The 22,986-nt window shown below is 21.0% G+C and overlaps 3 protein-coding genes across 3 annotated transcripts; 1 reads left to right on the top strand and 2 right to left on the bottom strand.

Moving 5' to 3' along the window:
- Positions 1-418: 418 nt before the first annotated feature.
- LOC128958610 (glycine receptor subunit alpha-2-like) lies at positions 419-2,854 on the bottom strand. The gene is made up of 8 exons (XM_054304499.1): positions 2,797-2,854; positions 2,320-2,492; positions 2,163-2,227; positions 1,431-1,767; positions 1,122-1,354; positions 1,011-1,043; positions 740-946; positions 419-673 (listed from the first exon to the last, which is right to left on the bottom strand). Exons 2-8 carry the CDS (start codon positions 2,474-2,476, stop codon positions 419-421), a joined length of 1,287 nt encoding a protein of 428 aa, XP_054160474.1. The 5' UTR covers positions 2,477-2,492; positions 2,797-2,854.
- A 2,111-nt stretch (positions 2,855-4,965) lies between these two features.
- On the bottom strand, positions 4,966-6,403 carry LOC128960051 (uncharacterized). Its single transcript, XM_054306117.1, has 4 exons — positions 5,501-6,403; positions 5,240-5,411; positions 5,112-5,165; positions 4,966-5,003 (listed from the first exon to the last, which is right to left on the bottom strand). Exons 1-4 carry the CDS (start codon positions 6,359-6,361, stop codon positions 4,966-4,968), a joined length of 1,125 nt encoding a protein of 374 aa, XP_054162092.1. The 5' UTR covers positions 6,362-6,403.
- Positions 6,404-8,519: 2,116 nt separating this feature from the next.
- On the top strand, positions 8,520-9,567 carry LOC128960040 (uncharacterized PE-PGRS family protein PE_PGRS46-like). Its single transcript, XM_054306106.1, has 2 exons — positions 8,520-8,574; positions 8,693-9,567. Exons 1-2 carry the CDS (start codon positions 8,520-8,522, stop codon positions 9,565-9,567), a joined length of 930 nt encoding a protein of 309 aa, XP_054162081.1.
- Positions 9,568-22,986: the final 13,419 nt, after the last annotated feature.

Raw genomic sequence — 22,986 nt, 5'->3', positions numbered from 1 at the left:
ATAAGTTATGATGATTCAAATCATTAATTACAACACATAACAAACACTACATTAATTTTATTGCTTAACACTAACTCGTAAACATTTTTAATGTTTTTTATACAATTATTATTACTACTACTTTTATTTTATTTACAAGTAATTTAATTGTATTTATATTACATATGTACTACATATACAGTATGTTTAAATAACTGATTAAAAAAACAAAAATATAATATAATACAGTATTTTATTATTCTTAATTAGTTAGAAATACTAATATTTTTTAAGTATTTTGTCATATATTTACATATTTGTAAAACATGAAATTATTTTCTTGTAAATCCTAAATATTAAAATTTATTTGTACTAAATATTGCAATATATATATAACTATTTACAGTATTAAATAAATAAATAATCAAATTGATTATGTCTATAGATTATAATTAGCAGCCCAKGGACATATTGTAACAAGTATATAAATAAGACAATATAAGATCCATAGGAATGGGAATATCAAACGGGAACAGTAGTCTACTTTATTTCTGGTCATCGGATCCTTATGATAGTCAACGACACCGAAGAAAAATATCAATAGTTTGTCGACAATTTTACCACATTTGGCAAAATAATTATTGTTACCAAAGTAATGGCCATTTAATAAATTCATGTTCAGATCTTTTTGAGACTATATATATATATAAATAATATTTTATAAAATATATAATATTAAATAGTTAAATAAATAAATTACAATTATTGCAGTTTTAAATGCTTTTTTATCATTGATAAAGTGCGCCCAAGAGATGGCCAAAGCGTACTCAAAGAGAGCCAAAAATACAAAGATCTGACACCAAATCATCCACCAGTGAATGGCCACCACATACGACACATTGATCTCATTATTCAGTGATATATCTAATGTTATCAAATTTAACAGCGGAGTCACTATTATTGTTACCTAATATTAAATATTATTATTATTAATACATTTCATGATTTTAATAAATTATTTTTCTATTTACCCTCGCAGGCCATCCAAGTATAGGTATCCAAAACTATTAAATATATAAAATACATAAAATTGTAATAAATAAAGTATTATATAATATTAATAATGTGAATACAGCACATACGCCAACAAATGCAATAATGACCGATAGAAAAGTAGGTGCATAGACACGGATAACATAATAACTGACCCGACGGACCAATTTAAGTGTTCCCCTCATACAAGAAAAGTTACCGACATATGAAGTCCTTACACAAGAGTCGGTATATATGGATCTGATCCGAAACTTGGGATAATTACTATAACCGGACACAAAGTCTTCCCATTGCATCAATAACTGAGAACTGGTTTGTGTAACTGTTTTTAATAATAATTTCCAAAATATAATAATTTATATATTAAATATAATAATTTTAATGTTATTTAAACTTACGGCTAACTGCCTCTATAGAGCAAAATTGGTAGTCTTGAGGATAGTTAGTTAAATCCATTTTACAAATAAATTTACCACTATATCTAACAGTGTATGTGATATTTTTATCGATGCCTATCACCAGATACTGCACACTTAGTCCAGAATTGACAATAGAGACGGACAGTGCGTTTTGAAAATATATGTCTGGGATCCAGAATTTTGAAATATAACTGCTATCAAGTATTATATTGTCAATTGTGTTATTGTGATCAAGAATATCATTTTGGATCCCTGAGCTCAGGTTTAACCTTTGATCATACCATTTGAGTTTTAATGTTAAATCTAATTGAAAACTCTATTTAAATAAAATATAATTAATTTACAAAATAAGAATATTAAAATATATATGATAATTATGGAATTTATTGTAATAATTTTACTAAAAATTTACTAAATTTAAAATAGTAACTATTTAATTTTTTTATATAAATTTTAGTTAGCAATTTTTATTATAAAATACAAATATTAATATAAATTAATATTTTAATATGTGTAAATAATTTCAGCACTTCATTTTATCGTTATTAATCAATTTTTATTTTCTAATTAAAATATAGTAAAAGAGTACTGTATTTCTGAATCTATATATTTTTATTTCCTATTTTTAATTATATATTAGCAATCAATAAATATCTAATTATAAATAGTAAATGACATAATATTTATTAATAAAGATTTAGAAATACCCACCGAATCACTTTCAGTGACTGACAATAAATCATTAACAATGACACTAATGTTGACTTTAGTAACGCCTTTAAAAAGTATGAGAAAATTCATATTGAAATATAAATCAAACATTTATCAAATATTAAAAAATTATGTATAAATTACAATAATTGCTTACCTCTAGGATTTGGTGACTTTTTCGGGTCATAAGTCTTGGGTATGATATCGACAATAGACCAGAGCTGAGCACTGGTATTCATTTGAAGAATTGACGCCACAATACAATGAATTACACAAATGCATAGTTTTCTCGTTTGACTCAAAGAATTAGTCATTTCAATAGTACTTTACCTTCACATACAAACATCCAATCAATTAGTTAATTATATATATATTATGACAGAAAACGTATTCTAGATTTTTTGGTAAATATAAAAATTTTTGTTTATATATTAATTGGAAAAATGCATATCATTTTTATTAATTAATTACTATCCTATTATTATAATAATAATTACAGTATTATTTCATATAATTGTTGTGATGATCTAACATCAAAATCAGTGCTAACCCCCTCATGTATTGTATTATACCGATATATATATTTATATATTTATTATATACATTATAATATAGATATATAAATATAACTTACATATATTGATGACTTGACAAATTCATAGCTACAAGACTCGTGTTTTGCTCTTTTATCCATACAATACAACTGTATATTAAAGATATGGATGACATTATAAATAATTAATTAAAAATAAATTTAACAGAAAACAATAATTTGTATTGTTTTATATATTCTGGAGAATGGGATATAAATTAAATACAAATTATAATAAATAATCAATTGAATGGATATGAGGCTTAAAAGCGTATAATTTTGCAATCAATTGCCAAACAAATAAAATAATTGAAGAATCACTCAATATGTTTAACGTCAATTTCATTACATTTGATTTTTTTGTATTTTTTATTACATTTTTAAATAAAAATAGTATTTAATTTGTAGCAAAAATTTGCTAAAACACTCAAATGACACACACATACAAAAGTTTACATAAGTAAAAATCTATCAATAGTTTGGAAAATAGCAATAAATTATTGTCAAAATTATATACAGTATTTTGTTACAATTATAATAACTTTTCACGAATTCCTGAAAGGAATACGTATATGCATTCTAAAAGTCTGTCCGTCTGTCCGTCTGTCCGTCTGTCTGTCCCACGAGGACATAGGTTCGAATCCAGGCTCCGCTGCAAAAATTTTTTTTGATTTTTTTTTTGTTTTTTTTCTTTTTTAAGTTAAGGAGATCGTATGGGAATGCTTTTGAAGCATTCTCAACTGGTTTATATTAGTATTTATTATTAGTATTTATAACTATAAATAATTTATAACTATATATTAGTATTTATTATATTAGTATTAATCATTTTGCAAAAAATAATAGAAACATAAAACTGATATAAATCAATAAATCAACTCAAAATATATACAGTATATTTATAGATAATATTACATAAATATGTATTAATGATTATATCATTTCCATATTAATTTTGTTACAAAACTCAGTAAACATCTAATTATAATTAACAAACTGTTTAATTTAAATCACAATTGGGTTATATTTCCAAAACTAAATTTTTTAGTTATCATCAATCAACTTTATAAATTTAAACTGTATAATTAAAAATGTGCAGTATTATTTTTATATAAAATTAATAATTTTAAATTTATGTGATATTACAGAAAACTATTATAATCTTTACAGTATTGTATTACCTATTTGCATGTATAGCAATGTTATTACCTATTATATCCATCATTTTTGTAATAACTATGGGTCAAATCATTTTTACAAAATTATTACATTTGATATTATTATGAATTCAATGTATAACTTGAGTAAATTGATTAATGCGTTCAATCACATTGTAATTGTTATATCGTTATCAATGATTTTTAAATATTAATTAACCATTTTTTGACTGTGATGTAGAAGTATTGTTTGATTAAGTGTCAAAATTATTACAATAGTTACACAATAAAGAAAAATTAATTTATTTATTTAAATTGACGTCACTTTCTCACAGTTTTCCACATATTTAAAAGTTAATATATTTAAAACAATTAATTTATTTATAACATTAACTGGTATTATCTCGTTTAACAAATCTATAACATTTGTTATTCATATATTTATGAGACAATACTTACTATATATTTGGCAAACATTATCAAAATTCATTACAAATAAATTTCTGTTCACTTAATATTAATCATATCATAATCATAATTATTAATAATTTATTTTTTATATTATTATGGATTTTATAGGTAATATCATAATTTTTATATCATAAGCACAAAGCATAACTTACATCTAATTGTTTGATTGTTTTATAATAATAATTACAACATTAAAACGCAAATTGTTAGAAATAATTGAAAATGTTTTCAATATAAGTCTAAAAGTATTTATTTATTATACGTATTTAAGTCTAGTGTCTAGAGATTATAAAAAAATTTGCTTACTCTTGTCATAAAAAAGTCTAGATATAAATAATATAATAGTCATGTTAATGAAAAACGTGATTTGAAAAATTAAAATGATTTATATTAAATTAATTTTTTAAATAAATAAATTGTTTTTAATGCAAAGATTTTAGTCTTAGAATAATTATACATTTTCTCAAAATATCATTAAAAAATAAATGTTTATAAACATTAAAATAATATATATATATATATTTAAATGTATAGTAAGTTATTTGACAAAAATTAACTGTTTTTCTATTTAATGTTATTTATATTAGAAATATTGTTTGTCTTTAGACTTAAGAATAGACTCTGAATTAATACGAGAGCTATGAGTTTGGGTCGAGAAATATCCGCAACGAACCAAATAAATGGATAAAATGATTAATATTGAGACTAATATTGATATAATTGTTACACTAATTATTAATATGAAATCAATGTCTCCTTTTTCTTCATTGGCATTATCTGCAACTAATTGGCAAATATATATAATATAATTAGTAAACAAATTATTATATATATAATAAAATATAGATATGTCATACGTATTGGCCAATTGGATGTTTTAATAACTATAGTTGTGGTCTTTTCATCTAAATTTGACGGATCTGTTGTAAACTTTGACGGTACTATTGGCGGTTCGGGTGTAGTTCCCGGTGCGCACTCCAACCACGTTGAATAGTATTGGGTTATCAGGTTATTGGAGTAGAGATGACCCTTAAATAATTAAATAAATAAATAATATTTAATATATTTTATCAAAAGTTGTTCACAAAATAATTATTTCTGTTATTTTGTTGACTAACATTAGCCACTAATTCTAAGTCAACGGAGAACTGGTAGTGAGAGTTCTCCTGAAACAAACTGATGTCTCCCTCTAATGGTCCCACATTCGGGTCAACCATTGGATACATAGTGTAAACCATAGCCGCGTCCACAGATGTATTCATTTTCCAAAGAGCTCGATATAGTGGACCACCAAAAAAGTTGACGGCTTTCCCATTAAACTTGAACTCATTGTCTAAACATCCAATAAGTCGAACCCAATCGTAATAATAGGTATTATTAAGAGCCGATGTCATCACAAATATACTCTCGTCGCCCAACTTTTTAGCCATTGGACCGACTTTTATGTTACTAAAGTTGATGATTGCGTCAACAGATTGAAAGCCCGGATAAAGCCATAAGTGTTTGAGTGACGGATCATTGAGTCGGTGATCAACGGTGTTAATCCACGAAGAATTATGAATCAAATAAGTCTTACTTTTGAGATTAACGCCATATTCAGAATTAAGGTCAGAGTCGACAATCACAATCATTGGTACAATTATGTCATCGACACAGCGCTTCCACATCCGGAAAAAGGCGGCGTCGGCCCGAAAATCATCGGGTAGTCGACCTTTACAATTGTCAGCCGTCGGCATCACATCGCTGTCTAATATCCAATAATAACCATTTTTGGCAAAGAAATATCCCGGCTTTAGATTTACATTATCATAATATATGAATTGAGTGATTGAATCAAATCGTGACGAATGAACACACATTTCCGGTGGACTAGAGTTTGTGGGTCTGACCACTACATTAGCACCGGGAGTATCGAGACTATCATGTAATTGTATTATAGATAAAATTATAATAAAACACATTATTTCTGTTGAAGACATTTATCATAAAATTTCTAAATATGACGGTTTGGATTTGAATAATGAAGTGATGGACAAACTTATTAATACAATACTTATTGAGTTTTTTTAATTTCACGCGCAATCGTAACCACTAAATATCGTTATATTATGTTAAGTGTTTCTATTAGTAATTAAAACTATATATTATATATAAAATAAACTATAAAGAAATGTGTATTAGTGTAATTAACATTATGGATTTTAATGATTTATAAATTTGTAAATAAAAATTTGTTTATAAAATATTTTTTCAAAAAATTATAGTTAAAGTATTATCAAAGTAATATAGTGTACTAAATAATATCACTTTCACTGTATATTATATCCTATATTCGGTAATAAAATATTTCAATGTTAAGACTAAGTTTTAAAATAATATTTTTTGATATAGTTATGTAAAATGTCTATTTAAAAAAAATAATAACTCTATTAACAATATATTACAATACACTTACAAATGTATTACATGAATTGATTTTTAGTTGATTACATTAATTGATTAATTGGTAAAGATATTTAGTCATAAGTAAAGATATACTGTCAAATACAAAATAGCAATCATTTAAGATATGCCATACAAATTAATATTGTATACAAAAATATTATAACTATATTATATACTGTATATTATAAGTATAAACATCGACACATCAATTATTATGTTTATTCAGTAAAATATACTATGAATATATTCAAATATAATCCCTATTTGCATTTTAAATAAAATAAAATAATATAAACAAAAAATATAAGTATAATATTTAGCATAATACAAAAATTGAATATAAAATATTATATAAGTTAAAAAAGTTTTTTTTAAATAATGATTACATCAGTAAACCTGTGCATTAATTTCAGCTTATAAGACATATACTACTAAATTTAATTATCATTAATTAAAAAATATGAAAATATATATTTAATATTTTTTATTTTGTTTCACTGAAAATTTGAATTTATAGCAATATATTTATCATTTAACACACTATATATATTTTATTAAATTAACTTATTTATTTTATTAAAAAAATATTTTGTATCTAATTTATAAATGTCGTAATGGCATAGAATGTATAAATATTTTCATATAATTTACATATTCATTAAACAAATGACTTGTTTTTATTTTTACTTATTTTTATTTATATGATATATAAAAAATTTATAATAAAATAAAATCTCATTTTAAAGAGTGATAGTAAAAGTGTGTCCATAAAAATAGATTATAAATTCAAATTAAATGCATTTTATGTTTTCCAAAATATACATACAGTATTAAAGCATATCTTATATATGAATAAAATATTTATTTTCTCTTTTAATGATATATTAATATTTTTCATATAAGAGAGAGACTCCACACATTGATAGTGTTTAAAAAAATTAAGTATTAAAATGTTTAATATGTTAAATATAACAAAATTTATTAATAGAATATAGAGTATGATATACTGTATTTTACTTTAACTATAAATCTGAAGTATTTTTTTTTTATTTTCTCAAAAACACTTTTACATTTAGTATAAATTATATGCCATTATTAATATTCATTAGTTTAAATCTAAAGATTGTATAAATGAAATATTTGATAAGTAATCATAAAATATGCATTTAATTATAATTATTACCAGATATATTATAAAATGTGAGTTGATAAACATTATCTAATTTATTTATTTTTTGCTATACATTACAAATTGTAAAACATAATAGCTTTCAGTAAAAAAAAAGTGATTTTAGTTTTAAAATACAAAAATATAAATTTGTTAATAAAATTGAGTTTTGAGCTTTTGTTTAAAATAAATAAAACAATATGTTTTCAATTACTTAGCAATTGATACAAATCCAAAATTTTTTTCTAAAAATGGTAGTAATGTGTCTGCAAATTAGTTAATAAATTATTGAATTTTTAAATGTAATAATTATAAAATTAAATTATTAAACTATGTTATTTAGTCAATGATGTTGAGATGATTTACAATATAGACTGACATTTATAACATACTACTGTTACAAATTTGATGTATTAAACAATTTTATTTTTTATGAATTTTATGAAATAATTGTTTGATTTTTGGCCAAATGGTTATGTCCTTCACATATATCACATCCTTAGACTTTCATAATACTCTATTCGATGGATCTCATGACCAGACCATATAAAAAGGCAAACAATGCCTACAATAAGTTGAGTTAAATAAAATAAATTGTCTGTATTTATAGTTTTATATATAAGCAGACATAAAATGATTATTTTAAAAATAATACAATTTGTTGTGATATTTGTTACCGTATTGTTTGCGACATCAGTACGAGCGCAGTATGGAACCAAAGGTGGTGGTCGCGGACCCGGACTTACAGGAGGTCGACCACCTGGTACTGGAGTTGGTGTGGCTCCACCAGGAGTGCCAGGTATACCTGGGACAGGAACTTCTGGCCCTTCAAGTATTGGTGGTATACCAGGAGCTGGAACTGGTGGAATTCCTGGTGTAGGAATGCCGGGAGTGGGAACAGGAGCTGGAGGACTGCCCGGATTTGGTGGTATTGGCGGTTACCCTTTAATTAGCGGTTATCCATTATTAGGAGGACGGGGATTTGGGGGACAATTTGGTGGTATTTCACCATATGGTGGTGGTCTGCATACTTTACTTGGCAGTACTGGAGGTCTTGGTGGTCTAGGAGGACTTGGTGGCGGATACCCTCATGGAGGTGGACTTGGAGGATTAGGAAATCTTGGAGGACTTGGAGGTCTTGGAGGTCTTGGAGGTCTTGGAGGTCTTGGAGGTCTTGGAGGTCTTGGAGGTCTTGGAGGATATGGTGGATTAGGTGGTGGTCTCGGTGGACTTGGTGGTGGTGGCGGTCTCGGAGGTATTGGCGGTTTACCTGGAATAGTTGGTCTAGGCGGTGGAATTGGTGGCTATCCTATTGGTCGTGGAATTGCGGGAATGGGAGGCTTACCTTTGGGTACTGGAGGATATCCTCTAATAGGCGTTCCTCAATACTTATGGCCAGGTATGCCCGGAACCAGACCGGGACAGACAGGAACATCAGGAAAAACTCCAATCGGTGAAACACAAACACAACAAACCGCTGATGGATGGGATGATGAAGACGACAGTACAGCTGCCGGTCGTGACAGGGGTAGACCCGACGGCGTTGATGGTGTTGGACAACGAAAAATATAATTATGCGGACATTTATTACCACTGATTTCTGGAAACGACATGACTTTGATTTTTAGCATTAAATACCTATTTCTCTAAAACAGCAATTTTATTATCTCATTCATTGTTTTTTTGCTTTTGTAAACAATTATTTCAAATTATATAATTTAAATTGTATTATTTTTTAATTTATTTTATTGTTAATGATAATGAAAATTATATTGTAATAAACATTTCAAACAATAAATTGTAGTTTTATGCATTTTAAATAATTTCAATATATTTGAATTATATTAATAATTAACAAAATTTAAAACATTTAAATTGATAGAAAAACAATATATTAATATTCAATTGTTAATACTTTACATGTATGTTTTTAAATATTTCAAAAAGTATTAAAATAAAAATAAAGATATTATAAAATATTTTATTTACTTAATTTAAATAATTACTAATATTTTACAAAATAATCATTAATATTATTATAAATAATTGTAAACAATTATATGTGTGTTTGTAAATTTCGTAACAAAATTTAAAAAAAATAAATTGTTATATAACAAGTTGTTTTAATTATAGGGTTAATAAATTAATACAAATTGCAATTAATAATACTTGTGATTTACTTTGAATACAAAACATTTTAAAGCAAAAGTTTAATTAAGTAATAGTTATTTTGATTAGATTTTTTGTTTGAAACATATTTAATATACATTATTAAGATAAAAGATACGTATAGTTATGAATCACAAGCGTTTGTAATTATTAAGTCTTGACCCATATTTATCACTAAATTTATTGCTTTTTAGAGGTTTTCAATTAAACATAAAAAACAAACAAAAAACATAGAAAAAATTTTAAAACAAATAAAAAAATTATTTATAATCACTAAAACATTAAATTTATTCTTATTATTAATATCAATACAAAAGCCTTGATATTATAGAATATATTTATATACAATACAATACAATACTCTATATTTTATATGATAATTGATAGTATATTTCACTTAATGTAATATAATGTTATATTACTATATTATATGAATATAATTACAATAATTACTAATGTTTTAATAGCTAATCTGTATTAAACCACATACTAATTGCTAATTTTTAAATTTTAATTGAATCATAGTTATTGTATAATTATTTAAAAAACAGTTACAATGCATTAGTAAATACTTTTATTTTTTATTATATTTGAAAAGGAATTTTTAAATAAATCACATAATAGTAAAACAAATTTTGTTTATTATTTATTTTATAAGGATTAAAATCTTAAGATCTTTATTTTGTATTATATAGTTATAATATATACTAATGTTTTTATTACTTAAAATAAGAATTATTATTTTTTTAATTTAAAGGTTTGAATTTATATTTTTAATAAGTAAAATATTATTCATAAATATAGTGAGATATATGTATATTGTGATACAATAACTAGATCTTGTTTTTAACAATAGCTTCAATATATTATTAGTAACTTATTAAAAACTTATTATCAATATTTATTATTAATGTTAAATATTGATAACTTTGTTGACTATTACAGCATTCATAATAATTGCATTCATTATTTTTTATAGATATTTATACAGATACTTATTGCATAATTATCAAATTAACGTATTAATTACTAAATTACTAATAAAATATATTATACTAAATACTATAAATGATAAGATATGCTTTAAAGATAAGAAATATGAACTAAATATGAAAAATAAAATATTTTAATGAATTAAAAATGATATGATATTTATAGTAAACCCGAACGCAAAATATGAAAATTCAAAAATGTATAAATTAGTAATTGTCATTAAATGTATCATGGTAGATTTTTTACATAAAAGTATAACGATTTTTTATACGACATTTATAAATAATATAGTTTTACATATATACAGTATATGTAATATAAAAAAAGTTTGCTGTAATAATAACTTTGAAAAAATGTCAGAGTATGAGATAAACAAATTAATATTTAATTTATGGTAGTTTACTCGTAAAGATTTTTATTTTATAAAAGTACATTTCATAAATTATAATTCAAAAATATTTTGTTACTTAATTTGTTTAATCATTGTGAGGCTTATATTTTTTTAACTATAAAATCTGTAGTAATTTTTTTAATAATATAATACAACTCACATATTTAATAATTAATTTTTATTAATAATTGCAAAGCAAATTTACTAAATAAAGTATATAATTTACAATCACTAAAATATATGCAATAATTGTTTGTAAAAAGTAATTATATTGCAATGATTTTATTATTAATATAATTTGTAAACAAGTTTTAATATTATTTCAATTAAAGTGGCAATAATTTCAATAAATTGCATAAAAATAATTAATAATAACTACTATTTTTATTTTTATTGCAATAATTGCTTAATATCATAATGTTTAATAAAATAATGGCAACAAACAGTTTATTAATTTAAAAAATATATAAAATTTATTGTCTTTTTTTATTCATTGAATGTTTACTTTATTTAAATTTAAATACTGTATATCATTAGTAATGATTCATTACTCTTAAATCTCTCAAAATATATTACGGTATATATAATTTTTTGTGTATAAAATATTTATGTAAAAAACAAATTAGAAAAATAATTCATTTAAAATGTTAACAAATAAAAAATAGTTTAATAGTTTATAATTTTATCAATAATAAATCAATATTATTATTATTTATTATTTATTATTATTAAGACAACAATCATTTGCTGACTTTATATCAATGGTATTTCAGTAGTGATGGCAAAAAATGGAAATTTCTAGAAATTTTCTAAAAGAAATTTCCGTCTATGAGATCCTAATATTAATTTTGTTGTCTCGATATTTGTTATTTTGAAATAATTCATTATAACTATAAATAGTAAATAAATTTTATTATTAGTATTTTTAATTAATATTCAAAGTAAAAAATAATTCATTTAATTACACTAAACAAAAATATAAATCAATTATAAATAAAATTTTACAAAAACTAAAATTATAATTAGATAATTATATGAATTTTATAAATAAGAGTCCCATTACTATAGTAGTGAAGTGTATATTATGTATAATTAGTACAGTATTACAATATGGGGATCTCATAATATAAGGATAAAGTAAAAATTTCTATAGAAATTTATTCCTGAAAAACTTTCTTAGAGAAATTTATTAGAAAATTTTTATTTACCGATCTCTACATTTAAGTATTTATATTTGTTTAATGTAATTTAGATTAAAATTAATATCAAGATAACACTTTAATATAATAGTCTCTGTTTGTTTGTCTGTTTGTATGACACCTTTCATCAACAACCATATTTTAATTCAAATCTAAAAATGTATTGTTATATTTTCAATTTTTATTCAAAGCCATGTTATTTGTATGAGAAATTTTAAATGATTATTGAGCACTGGTAGGTTTTATGTACAGGTAGGCAGGTATTGTGGAATTACATTTTGCTATATTATATGAGTCATAGGGCACCGGGAGGTTAGATACCTGTGCTAAAATTTTGTAAAATTTTTTCAAATGCAAAAATTTTAAATTTGTATTAAAATTTACACTTTTTATTGAAAGCAATGTTATTTGTATTAATGGCATTAACTCATTAGAGATCCCAAAGTTATTGATTAAAGATTATAGCAATTATTATCATATATTTTATACTTTAAATATTTTCTGATACTTATATACCGGTATATAAATTATTTTTTAATTTTATTTTAATTTGTATTTAATAAAAATATTGATTTATTATATAAGGTAGTAAATTAGACGGTCATTCAAATTACTTATGATGAATATTTTAAAATTAGTATAAGAATTGTAAGGCTATACATGTTGCGGGAGATTACTAGTATGATATAATTAATTATTATTTATCATAATATGTAATTTATATTATTTAAAATTGATATTAGTATCTAAAGTCGTAAGTGTTGATTATTTATTTGTTAATCAAATAAGAATTAGTTAATAAAAACTCAAAATGTATATTTTTTATAAAATTTTATTAATCAAATCAACGTATAATAACTTTATAACAATAATTATTATTTATTAAATTTTTTAAAATTAATTAATTGTCATTTTGGGTTACTCTACAAGTTGATTTTTTTATTTATATAATAAAATATAATATAAATTAAATTAAAAAATATTTATATTGTATGTTTGTTTTATTAAGTATTATAAATATAATTATTATTTATTTATAATTATTATCTAATTTATATGCAAAATATCAGTACTAATAAAACATTTTAGTGCACAAATATTTGATAGAAATTTGATTATTCAGACATTTACTAAATAATATATTACAGTGTTTGCTGAAAACCACTCCTTTAAACGAAAATTAAATTACATAACGTTCTAACATATTATTTATTTAATAATTATAAATCAATTATTTAACATAATATTTAATAATTGTTGAAAAAATAATAAAAATAGCTAAATTAATAATAATATTTTTTTTAAATTCAAAAATTACTAATAATAAGACATTTTTTATAATAATTGGGTTAAATATATCTAAAAAATTATTTTGTTATAATTCTAAAAATACACAAAAATTGCATAACTTAATTAATAGTTAAGTTTATGTATACAATTTAAAACAATGCTTAGGATTTTAGTCAAATAATTTTTTGATAAAAACACTTAATAGCTCTTATTTGATGTAATCATATATGATATAAAACAAATTGAATTGATAATGCATACATAAAAATATAAAGTATTTAATTATATATATTTATGTAAATGTAATTAATGTAATTGTTTGTAATGTATAGTACATTATAAGCAAATATTATTTTTTATAAAAACTTTAGAATATTAAGATTCTAATGTTTTGTCGTACAATATATGTGATTGCATAACAATATCGTATATATTATATATTATTTTAGTTAATTAACAAACAAAAGCTTTAACATAACATTTTAAGTATAATATAAAAAAAAAACAAAACAATGCTATCATTTATTTAAAAATATTTAAAAAACAATGACAAGACTAATGAAGAAAAAACTTATTTATATCAAAGGATTCACTAATCTATCATTTGTATTGTATTTTACACAATAATTATCATAATCAACATAATGTTATTTAATATTATGTATAACTTATATAATTAGAGACCATAAAAAATCAGTTCCGACTATAATGTTATTATATAATACCAAATGATTTGTGTTTGAAATTAATTATTATAATCTATTAATTTAGTTAATGACTTATTCTAAATGATTTAAATCTTTCTCTCTCTCTCTCTCTCTAATTCATTCATTTACGTAATTAAAAAATATTTAAAAAATATTTAAATTTCATTTCCTTAACACAAATTGCAAATAATAGATATACAAATATAAAATAATATCCATTAACGTAATGTCATTAAAAGTTTGTGAATATTATTTGCAACAATATTTTTTCAATTTATGATTTCATAGTTTTTTAAATAATACTATTAATTAATATTTGTCAAAACTTTTATATTATAGTGTATTTGCTAATCAATCTATTAATGTATTAATCACTTAACAGTATCTAGTGTTTAGCTACAGACTATATTCTATTATTTTTAAATATTTTTATAAATAAATTATTATCTGATTTATTATTGAAAAAGTAATAAAATTAATTTATATTGTTTTTATCTTTATTTTGTATTGTGGTAGTATTACGATAATTAATATTAAAATAAATTATAATATTATTTAAATATAAAAACAATAAATATCAATTATTCTGTTATTTAATAATTAAATTATATAAATTTTTATTAAATTGGATTTATTATTTTTATATTGATATTTTATATTAATACAACTTTTAGCTGATTTCCATTAAAGTCCAGTTGTTTTACTTTATTAAAACTTTATTTTCTAAAATGTATTGTTTTATTGAAAATTGTTTTTAAAAACTAATTGGACAAATCTGCCCAAACATCTGTATATAGTATCTGCAATAATTTTATTGTATATACATTTAATTTATTATTTTATTGAAATGTCATACAATCTATACATTTGTATATGTTTTTTGTCGACTTTAAGATTAATAAATTAATTTTTGTGAAACCGATTTACGGATAACAAGAAAATTGTCATTTACTTTGCATTTATTATGTTTTTTGTATATCTATTGCTTAAAATCATAAAACATTTGATAAGATCAATGACTGCCAATGTGTTTGCTTTAAGACATCTTAGATGATATATATCTCGATAGTTACACCAATTTGCATACAAACAAATACATCTAATTTCTATAAAATTGTAATTCAATGTTAAGTTTAAAAAATAAATTAATTTAAAATCCATTTATTATGACAAGACATCTGTTTGAGACATGAGAAGATTTATTTAAGACATAATTATATCAATTAGTTTTAATATATTATACATTATATTATAGTATTTAATAATTAGTACTTTATTACTACATATAATAAAATTTATAATATTAAAATATAATCTATTATTAATGAAATAATATATGTATAAATTAAACTTTGTATAAAGCTTATATTAATAAATTGTATTTATTGTATTATAATTATTATATAATTTCTATTTATTAAAAAGTATTGTAAAATATAAATTCATATAGAATTTTATCATAATATTAAAACACGTGTATAAACTTTTATTTATTAAAAAAACTTATTATTAATTAAAAAATATTATACATAATATATTTAATACATCTATTTAACAATGAGTACTTTTAATTAATGTTAATATCAGGGTTGCTAAAGGTTTTCGATTTCAGGGGGGTAAAATGGAAATTTATAGGGGGGTAATTGGTGGGAATTTATTAGGGAACTTTTTTCCTTTGTGGAGTGCCCCAACTCTATTTATGTAATATTTATTTAATATCATAATTAGTATTTTTAAAGAACATATTTCGTTAATTAGTAAATAATTATTTTTCATATCTAAATATAAAAACAATTAAGTTTTTATTGTTTTCTTACATAAATTACGATATTATTTAGTGTAAATAATGTTAAATAGATGTAATTAAGTATTTTTATCTATTTATTTTCTATACATAAGCTATTACTTTATATTAAAACTAATTTAATATTTATTTTTTTGTTTAATATAAAATTTTACATATTTTAAAATTGCTAGGGGCCCCCTAACTTTTTGGCTTCAGCCAGGGGGGGGTAAAAGTCAAAATTTTTTGATCTCAGGGGGGGTAAGATGTCTTACCCCCCCCTTAGCAACCCTAGTTAATATGTATAACATTATTCGTGTGTTTTAAGTTATATTTTTATTATTTATCATTATATATACAATTTTATAATTTATTATTCAAATATGCTAACAACTCTATCTAATTATAATGCATTTATTAGATTTAAATTTATAAATCCTATAATGTTAATTCAATTGTTAAATATTTAATTTTAATATAATTTTTTGAGAATGTTTCTTTTTATGTTAAGATTAACATTACATTTTTAATAATCACATTTTTATTATTTATACTAATTATAAATAATGATTTATTTATTAATATATAATTAATCAGAAAATAAAAATATATTTTATTGTATTCATATTATTATATCGTAATTAAAAATTGAGTTAATATAATATAATTAATACAGTATTATAGTATTGCACATATCATAACTGTTTATCGTAAAATATTTAATCTATGATATTATCACAAATATTTTTAGTAAATAATAAAAATATGTATTTAACGGATTATATTTTGCAATTTATTTGCAAAATAAAAAATAATTTATAAAATAAAATAAATTATATGTCAAAACCTAACTCTTAAAATACTATATTAACGTTATTAGTATTATACTGTATTATATGATAATAATAAGCATATAAAATATAATAAGTTAAAAATATAAATTATAATTATTAAAAAAACACTAAACATTAGAGGATTTTATTTATTTAATAACATATTTTATTTGATTAATAGGTTTTTGGTTTGACTTTCAAGGATTTTTTGTTTAACACTTTTTTGTGATTTGAAATGAATTTTTATAAGAAAATAACAAATATATTAATAACAAAAAAAAGTCATAACTGTTATAAAGTCAAAATTATAAAGTTTTTTGTAGTAAACGTTTAAAAATTATTAATAATATTAAAATTTTGGTTTTAAACTATGCAAAAAATTCATGTCAAATGTATATTAATAATTAATAATTTTATCCTTAAATGTGATTAAAAAAGTAAATATTTTGTAAAGTAGTTGAGTTGTATTTTTAAATAATATTTTCCCTTTTATTATTATATGGTTATAAACATAAATTTAATATTATATTTATAACATTAATTGTCATATATTTGATAAACATTTTTAAGTTATAACTATCATATAACAAATTATTTGAGCCATTAGTCTGACTTATATATGGCTTATACTAACATTAAAAACATTAAAAATATTAAGACTTTTTAGTTTTAAAGATAAGATTTTAAGATATAATACACTGTTGAGGGTATCATACGATAGCAACCATTCATTCAAATGTTGACTTTTAAATGATTGAATGTATGCTTTGATTGAATTATAAAAGCAAATGGAGTAAACATTTTTTAAATAACTTTAAATGAAACCACTTATGACTTAATAAATATACTGTTTGAATGTGTTTTTACACACAAATGATAGACAAGTAGCAAAACACAAGTTTAAAACAAATTAAATAGTATTTTAGTTTTATTTTGCAAAACACATAATCAAAATTCATTAGAAAATAACTATAATTTTGTGCACCAGAAATACATTAGTAACCAAACAATATAATAATTATAAGGAGATGTCAGCCCTCTCAGGACATCCCATACCTCCAGACATGAAAAAGATTTTTAACAGTCAATAGTTAATAAAATTTCAATAATAGATGTGAACGAAACTAAAGATTTTTATATAAATTAATACCTAATATATTAATAATGAATATTATTATGAGATAAGTTGTCTATTAAATGAAAGTTTGTCATAAGATTATAGTATAACTTAAGTATACCTTAAATATTGTAAAATCATTATAAATAATTTTCGTTGAAATTTAATGGAAAAGAAATGAATGGGATTATAAAAACATGTAATCATTTAGTTGTTTCCTTTTAACCAAACAAAACATAAATAAAAATATATATTTTTAGCAATTTTAAAATAATCAATTTTAATGAAATATATAATATAACATGATTTATTAATATTATTATAGTTCTGAATAAATAGTGTAAAGTTTATTATTATATTATAGATTTAATATATGCTTTAATAATTTCAAAAATTATAATAAAAAATTAATTAATAATATTTATGTTTTTTGTGTTAATTTAAATTTATTTTATTTAGGCTTACAATAAAAAATTTTATTTATTTTTTTTATTAAAAAAGCTATTAATTTATTAGTACATTAAATGAATTTCATATATTTTATGATTTATCTTTAATTATTAATAAATAACAATAGACAAGACTAATATAAAAATATTATTATAATAAATATTATAATAAAATAATGTCTAAAATGATAAAAAAATAAGATTAATTTTAATTAATACATAATATGACACATTGTTACTTAATCTTGTAAACTGTGATCATATATTGTAGATATAATAACCCATAAATATAATAATTGTATCAACTATTTTGTCATTTATGCTATGAATATATTAATACAGAATAATCTTTATACTACAAAATGTTTTCATAATTAATATTGTTTTTAATTTCATATAAAATAGTTAATAAGATTTTGTATATAGTTTGAATAAAATATTTGTTTTATATATAAAATACTTATTATATGAACAGTAAGTTAAAAAACAAAATAATATAATTAATAAAATATGACATTGAAACATAATTATAAATAATTACTATTAATAAATATAACTAATACTTACAATGAATTAAAAAAAGTTAGTTAATTAAATATATTGTCAAAGCACTTAAAATGTTAATTTACTAAAACTACTAATTATTTGTTTGAGGTTTTCAAAGATTTATTTTTTTTATATAAAATATATAATGATCTTAACTAAGATATAATAATCACATATAATTTAACTTTTATGATATTTTTTATAACTCAACTATAAAAACTATTTAATTTAATAAATTATTATCTGTATAAACAAAAATTTTGTTAATATTTTGAGAACAATTAAAAATAATTATTAATATAAATGCAATTATTAAATTAATATATCTAAAAAAATAAATCCCATAATTAATTTTATGCAAATACTGTATTTCAAAATTGTAGATAATTATATATAAGTCAAGCAAATGGACAACAATTAATTAAACAAGATAATTTAATAATAAAGTTATTGTAAAATAAAAATCTCATGATTTTATAAAATAAGTAAAATTTTAGTGCTATTAAATGTATTTATTTACTGCTTATAAAGTGTAAAATAAAAATAATCTAAAAAACCTTTTTAGATGATTATCAATAATTTTTATATCGCAGCTTTGATTGCATATAATTAAAAGCATTTATATTATTTAAGTTATTTTTAAAAAAGCTCGTATAAAAGTTATGCTTAAAGATAAATAAATTTACAATTACTGTATGATTATTATAGTTAATATTGCAATTATGACGAGGATATCACAAGTATAATAAAAAATTAATGTAAATTCTTATGGGATTTTTATTGCAATTATTATTAATATCGTTATATGCATACATAATATACTTGAGTTTAAGCCATTTTATGCTTTACTATATCTTTTGTTTTTATTATTTAGTTATTGACTTTTGTTGACTTAGTTTAGCTTAGAATTATTGCTTAATATTTGCCATAAAACAGTATTTTAGTTAAAGTTATATACATTACATATAATAAAATATAAATTATTAAAATTAAATTTTTAAATATATTATTTGGCAATTTTTTTGTTAGCTTATCTTTACAATTATGTAATAAATTTTACCATATCTCTAATGTAAGCTCTAAATTAAGATATTTATATTGAGAGTCATATAAATGTTATAACTTATAATAGTAATAATAATGTACTATATATTTAAAACTATTGTCGATCCTAACAATTCATGTATATATTCACATAAAATATTATCTAAATTGCATCTCAACTCTCTATCTGGATATAAATATTATAATACTAAAAATATAACCTCTCTCTCTCTCTCTCTCTCTCTCTCTCTCTCTCTCTCTCTCTCTCTCTCTCTCTCTCTCTCTCTCTCTATCATAAATTATGTGAATGTGATTGAATGCAATGATTATGATAATATTTAAATGTCTTTCATTATAATTTCTATGCAACGATTAATTGAGATAATATTTTTGATATAATTAAATGTCTATTATATTTAATATTTTACTACTGTACTGTATAATGTATACTATAGCTTTTTTAGTACTATTTAATAATAATAATATTAATTCAGTATCATTACTTTGTTAGTGATAATTGTAAAAATAATAAATACAAATTAATTTAATTAAACAAATTTTTAATTATTAACTTTTTAAATTTCAATTATCAATTAATTAAAATATTATATAATTTTTCTATTTAATTATAAGTGATTTTTATTTTATTATAAATAATCTATTTAATAAATCTTAGTCTTTAGTTTATGTTTCAATTTTTATTTATTATATAGTCATCAATAATTATTAGTAATATTAAATAATATAGTAATAAATTATTACTAATAATACAATACAGTGTAATAAAATATTTAGCATAAAAATATTATTTTGTATATACTATACTGTATATAAACTACAGTATATATTGTACTATATATAATATATGCCTGATGATCCCAAAAGTGAGCTTAATAGCTTAATTTTAAAAATTTTGTTATGGAATTAAATATTCATTATTTTATATGTTATAAAATAGTTTATATTTATTTAGGAAATAAACTAGGTAGACCATTTTTTAAAAAAAATATTAACCTTTACTCAACATTTGATATCATTAGGTATATACTAAATACTATACAATTTATAGCTTATCATACTCTGCAATACTCTGCAATACTCTGTATTTATAAACTATTGATATTTATTATGGTTTTTCAGTGGTTAAGTGATGCTAAAGTAGAGCAAACATTTCAAGTTAAGCAAAACATTTGTAATATAATATGAGTTTTTAGGTGATTATTGAATGCTTTTATCATTGAATTAGCTGTGAGTCTGTATTTATTTAACACTTTTCTGTTAATGCTCAATGAAATCACGTATTTAATGCTTTCATATACAATACACAATAAATGTACAGTATTTTAAAATATTTAAATTTTACTATAGTTTTATTTTGTAGTAAAATATAAGATAACATTTCAACCGTTTTTAGCTCATATTTACATATCTTAAAATAATTTTCGTGTGTTTAAAATGACTTTAAAAATTGTGTTTTAGGCGTTACTCTCAAATTTCGCTCAAAAATTGAATACTTAAAAACTATAAATGTTTTCTACAATATATAAATTATACATATATTGTATATAAAGTAAATGGTATATATATATATAGTTTTACTATATATAATATTACCATGTTGATTTTACATTGATTACCATTGTGATTAGTTATTACATGTGAAGATATAAAAATTGTATATTTAAACGCATTATATAAAAATAGATAAATATGACATATTTAATACAATTTATCCTAGGACATTTAAATAAACGAAATGTAAATATCTCTAACTTATACTGTAGTTACAATTGAATAATAGTAGCAATTTTTTACGTTTTTTGTATAGTTTATGTAAATATTTTAAGTTTGAAATTGTAATTATATATTAACCTAATCGTGTGTCAGTCCTCTTTGTTAAATTAAAGAAAGTAAAAATATGTTATAAAAATAATCTGTAGTTTCAAAATTGATTTTATAACATTATTTTAAATCAGATAATCATCATAAATAACAATAAATTTTGCAGTCATACCTGTCCTCATACTCTCTCTCTCTCTCTCTCTCTCTCTCTCTCTCTCTCTCTCTGTGTGTGTGTGTGTGTGTGTGTGTGTGTGTGTGTGTGTGTGTACAAATTGTATACAACTATATGCTGTATAAAATCTTAATTCATTTCCTTAAAATAAAATATTTTTACCATCAAATCATTATTTTTAAACATAAAATTAATTGAAAATTGTGAATTGAAAAAAGTTAACCTTTGTTACAAATTATTATTAAAAGTATTACTCTATACTTATCATGATGTTTATGTTGAGTATGATATTATAGGTACTCTATGAGTATAATACATATATTAAGTAAATTAAAATAACAAGATTTATGTTCAATGAATATATTAAGGAGTGCAACAAAACTGTTTGAAACGGTTTTTAAAGGAAAAAAGTTTCATAAATAACTTTATAGTAAAGTTAACAACTCATTAGTTATG

The sequence above is a fragment of the Oppia nitens genome, unplaced genomic scaffold (assembly GCF_028296485.1).
Source record: "Oppia nitens isolate AA-2021 unplaced genomic scaffold, nextdenovo-longstitch-racon4-pilon3 scaffold13_pilon_pilon_pilon, whole genome shotgun sequence".
Taxonomy (NCBI): domain Eukaryota; kingdom Metazoa; phylum Arthropoda; class Arachnida; order Sarcoptiformes; family Oppiidae; genus Oppia; species Oppia nitens.
This window is presented reverse-complemented; position numbering and strand designations above follow the sequence as displayed.

Coding starts and splice junctions, on each gene's coding strand:
- LOC128960051 (XM_054306117.1), bottom strand. CDS start 6,361: ATGTCTTCAACAGAAATAATGTGTTTTATTATAATTTTATCTATAATA. Junction 5,166..5,239: donor AACATCCAATTGGCCAATAC/GTATGACATATC, acceptor TTTGCCAATTAG/TTGCAGATAATGCCAATGAA. Junction 5,004..5,111: donor TGATTTCATATTAATAATTA/GTGTAACAATTA, acceptor GTATTAATTCAG/AGTCTATTCTTAAGTCTAAA.
- LOC128960040 (XM_054306106.1), top strand. CDS start 8,520: ATGGATCTCATGACCAGACCATATAAAAAGGCAAACAATGCCTACAAT. Junction 8,575..8,692: donor CAATGCCTACAATAAGTTGA/GTTAAATAAAAT, acceptor TTGCGACATCAG/TACGAGCGCAGTATGGAACC.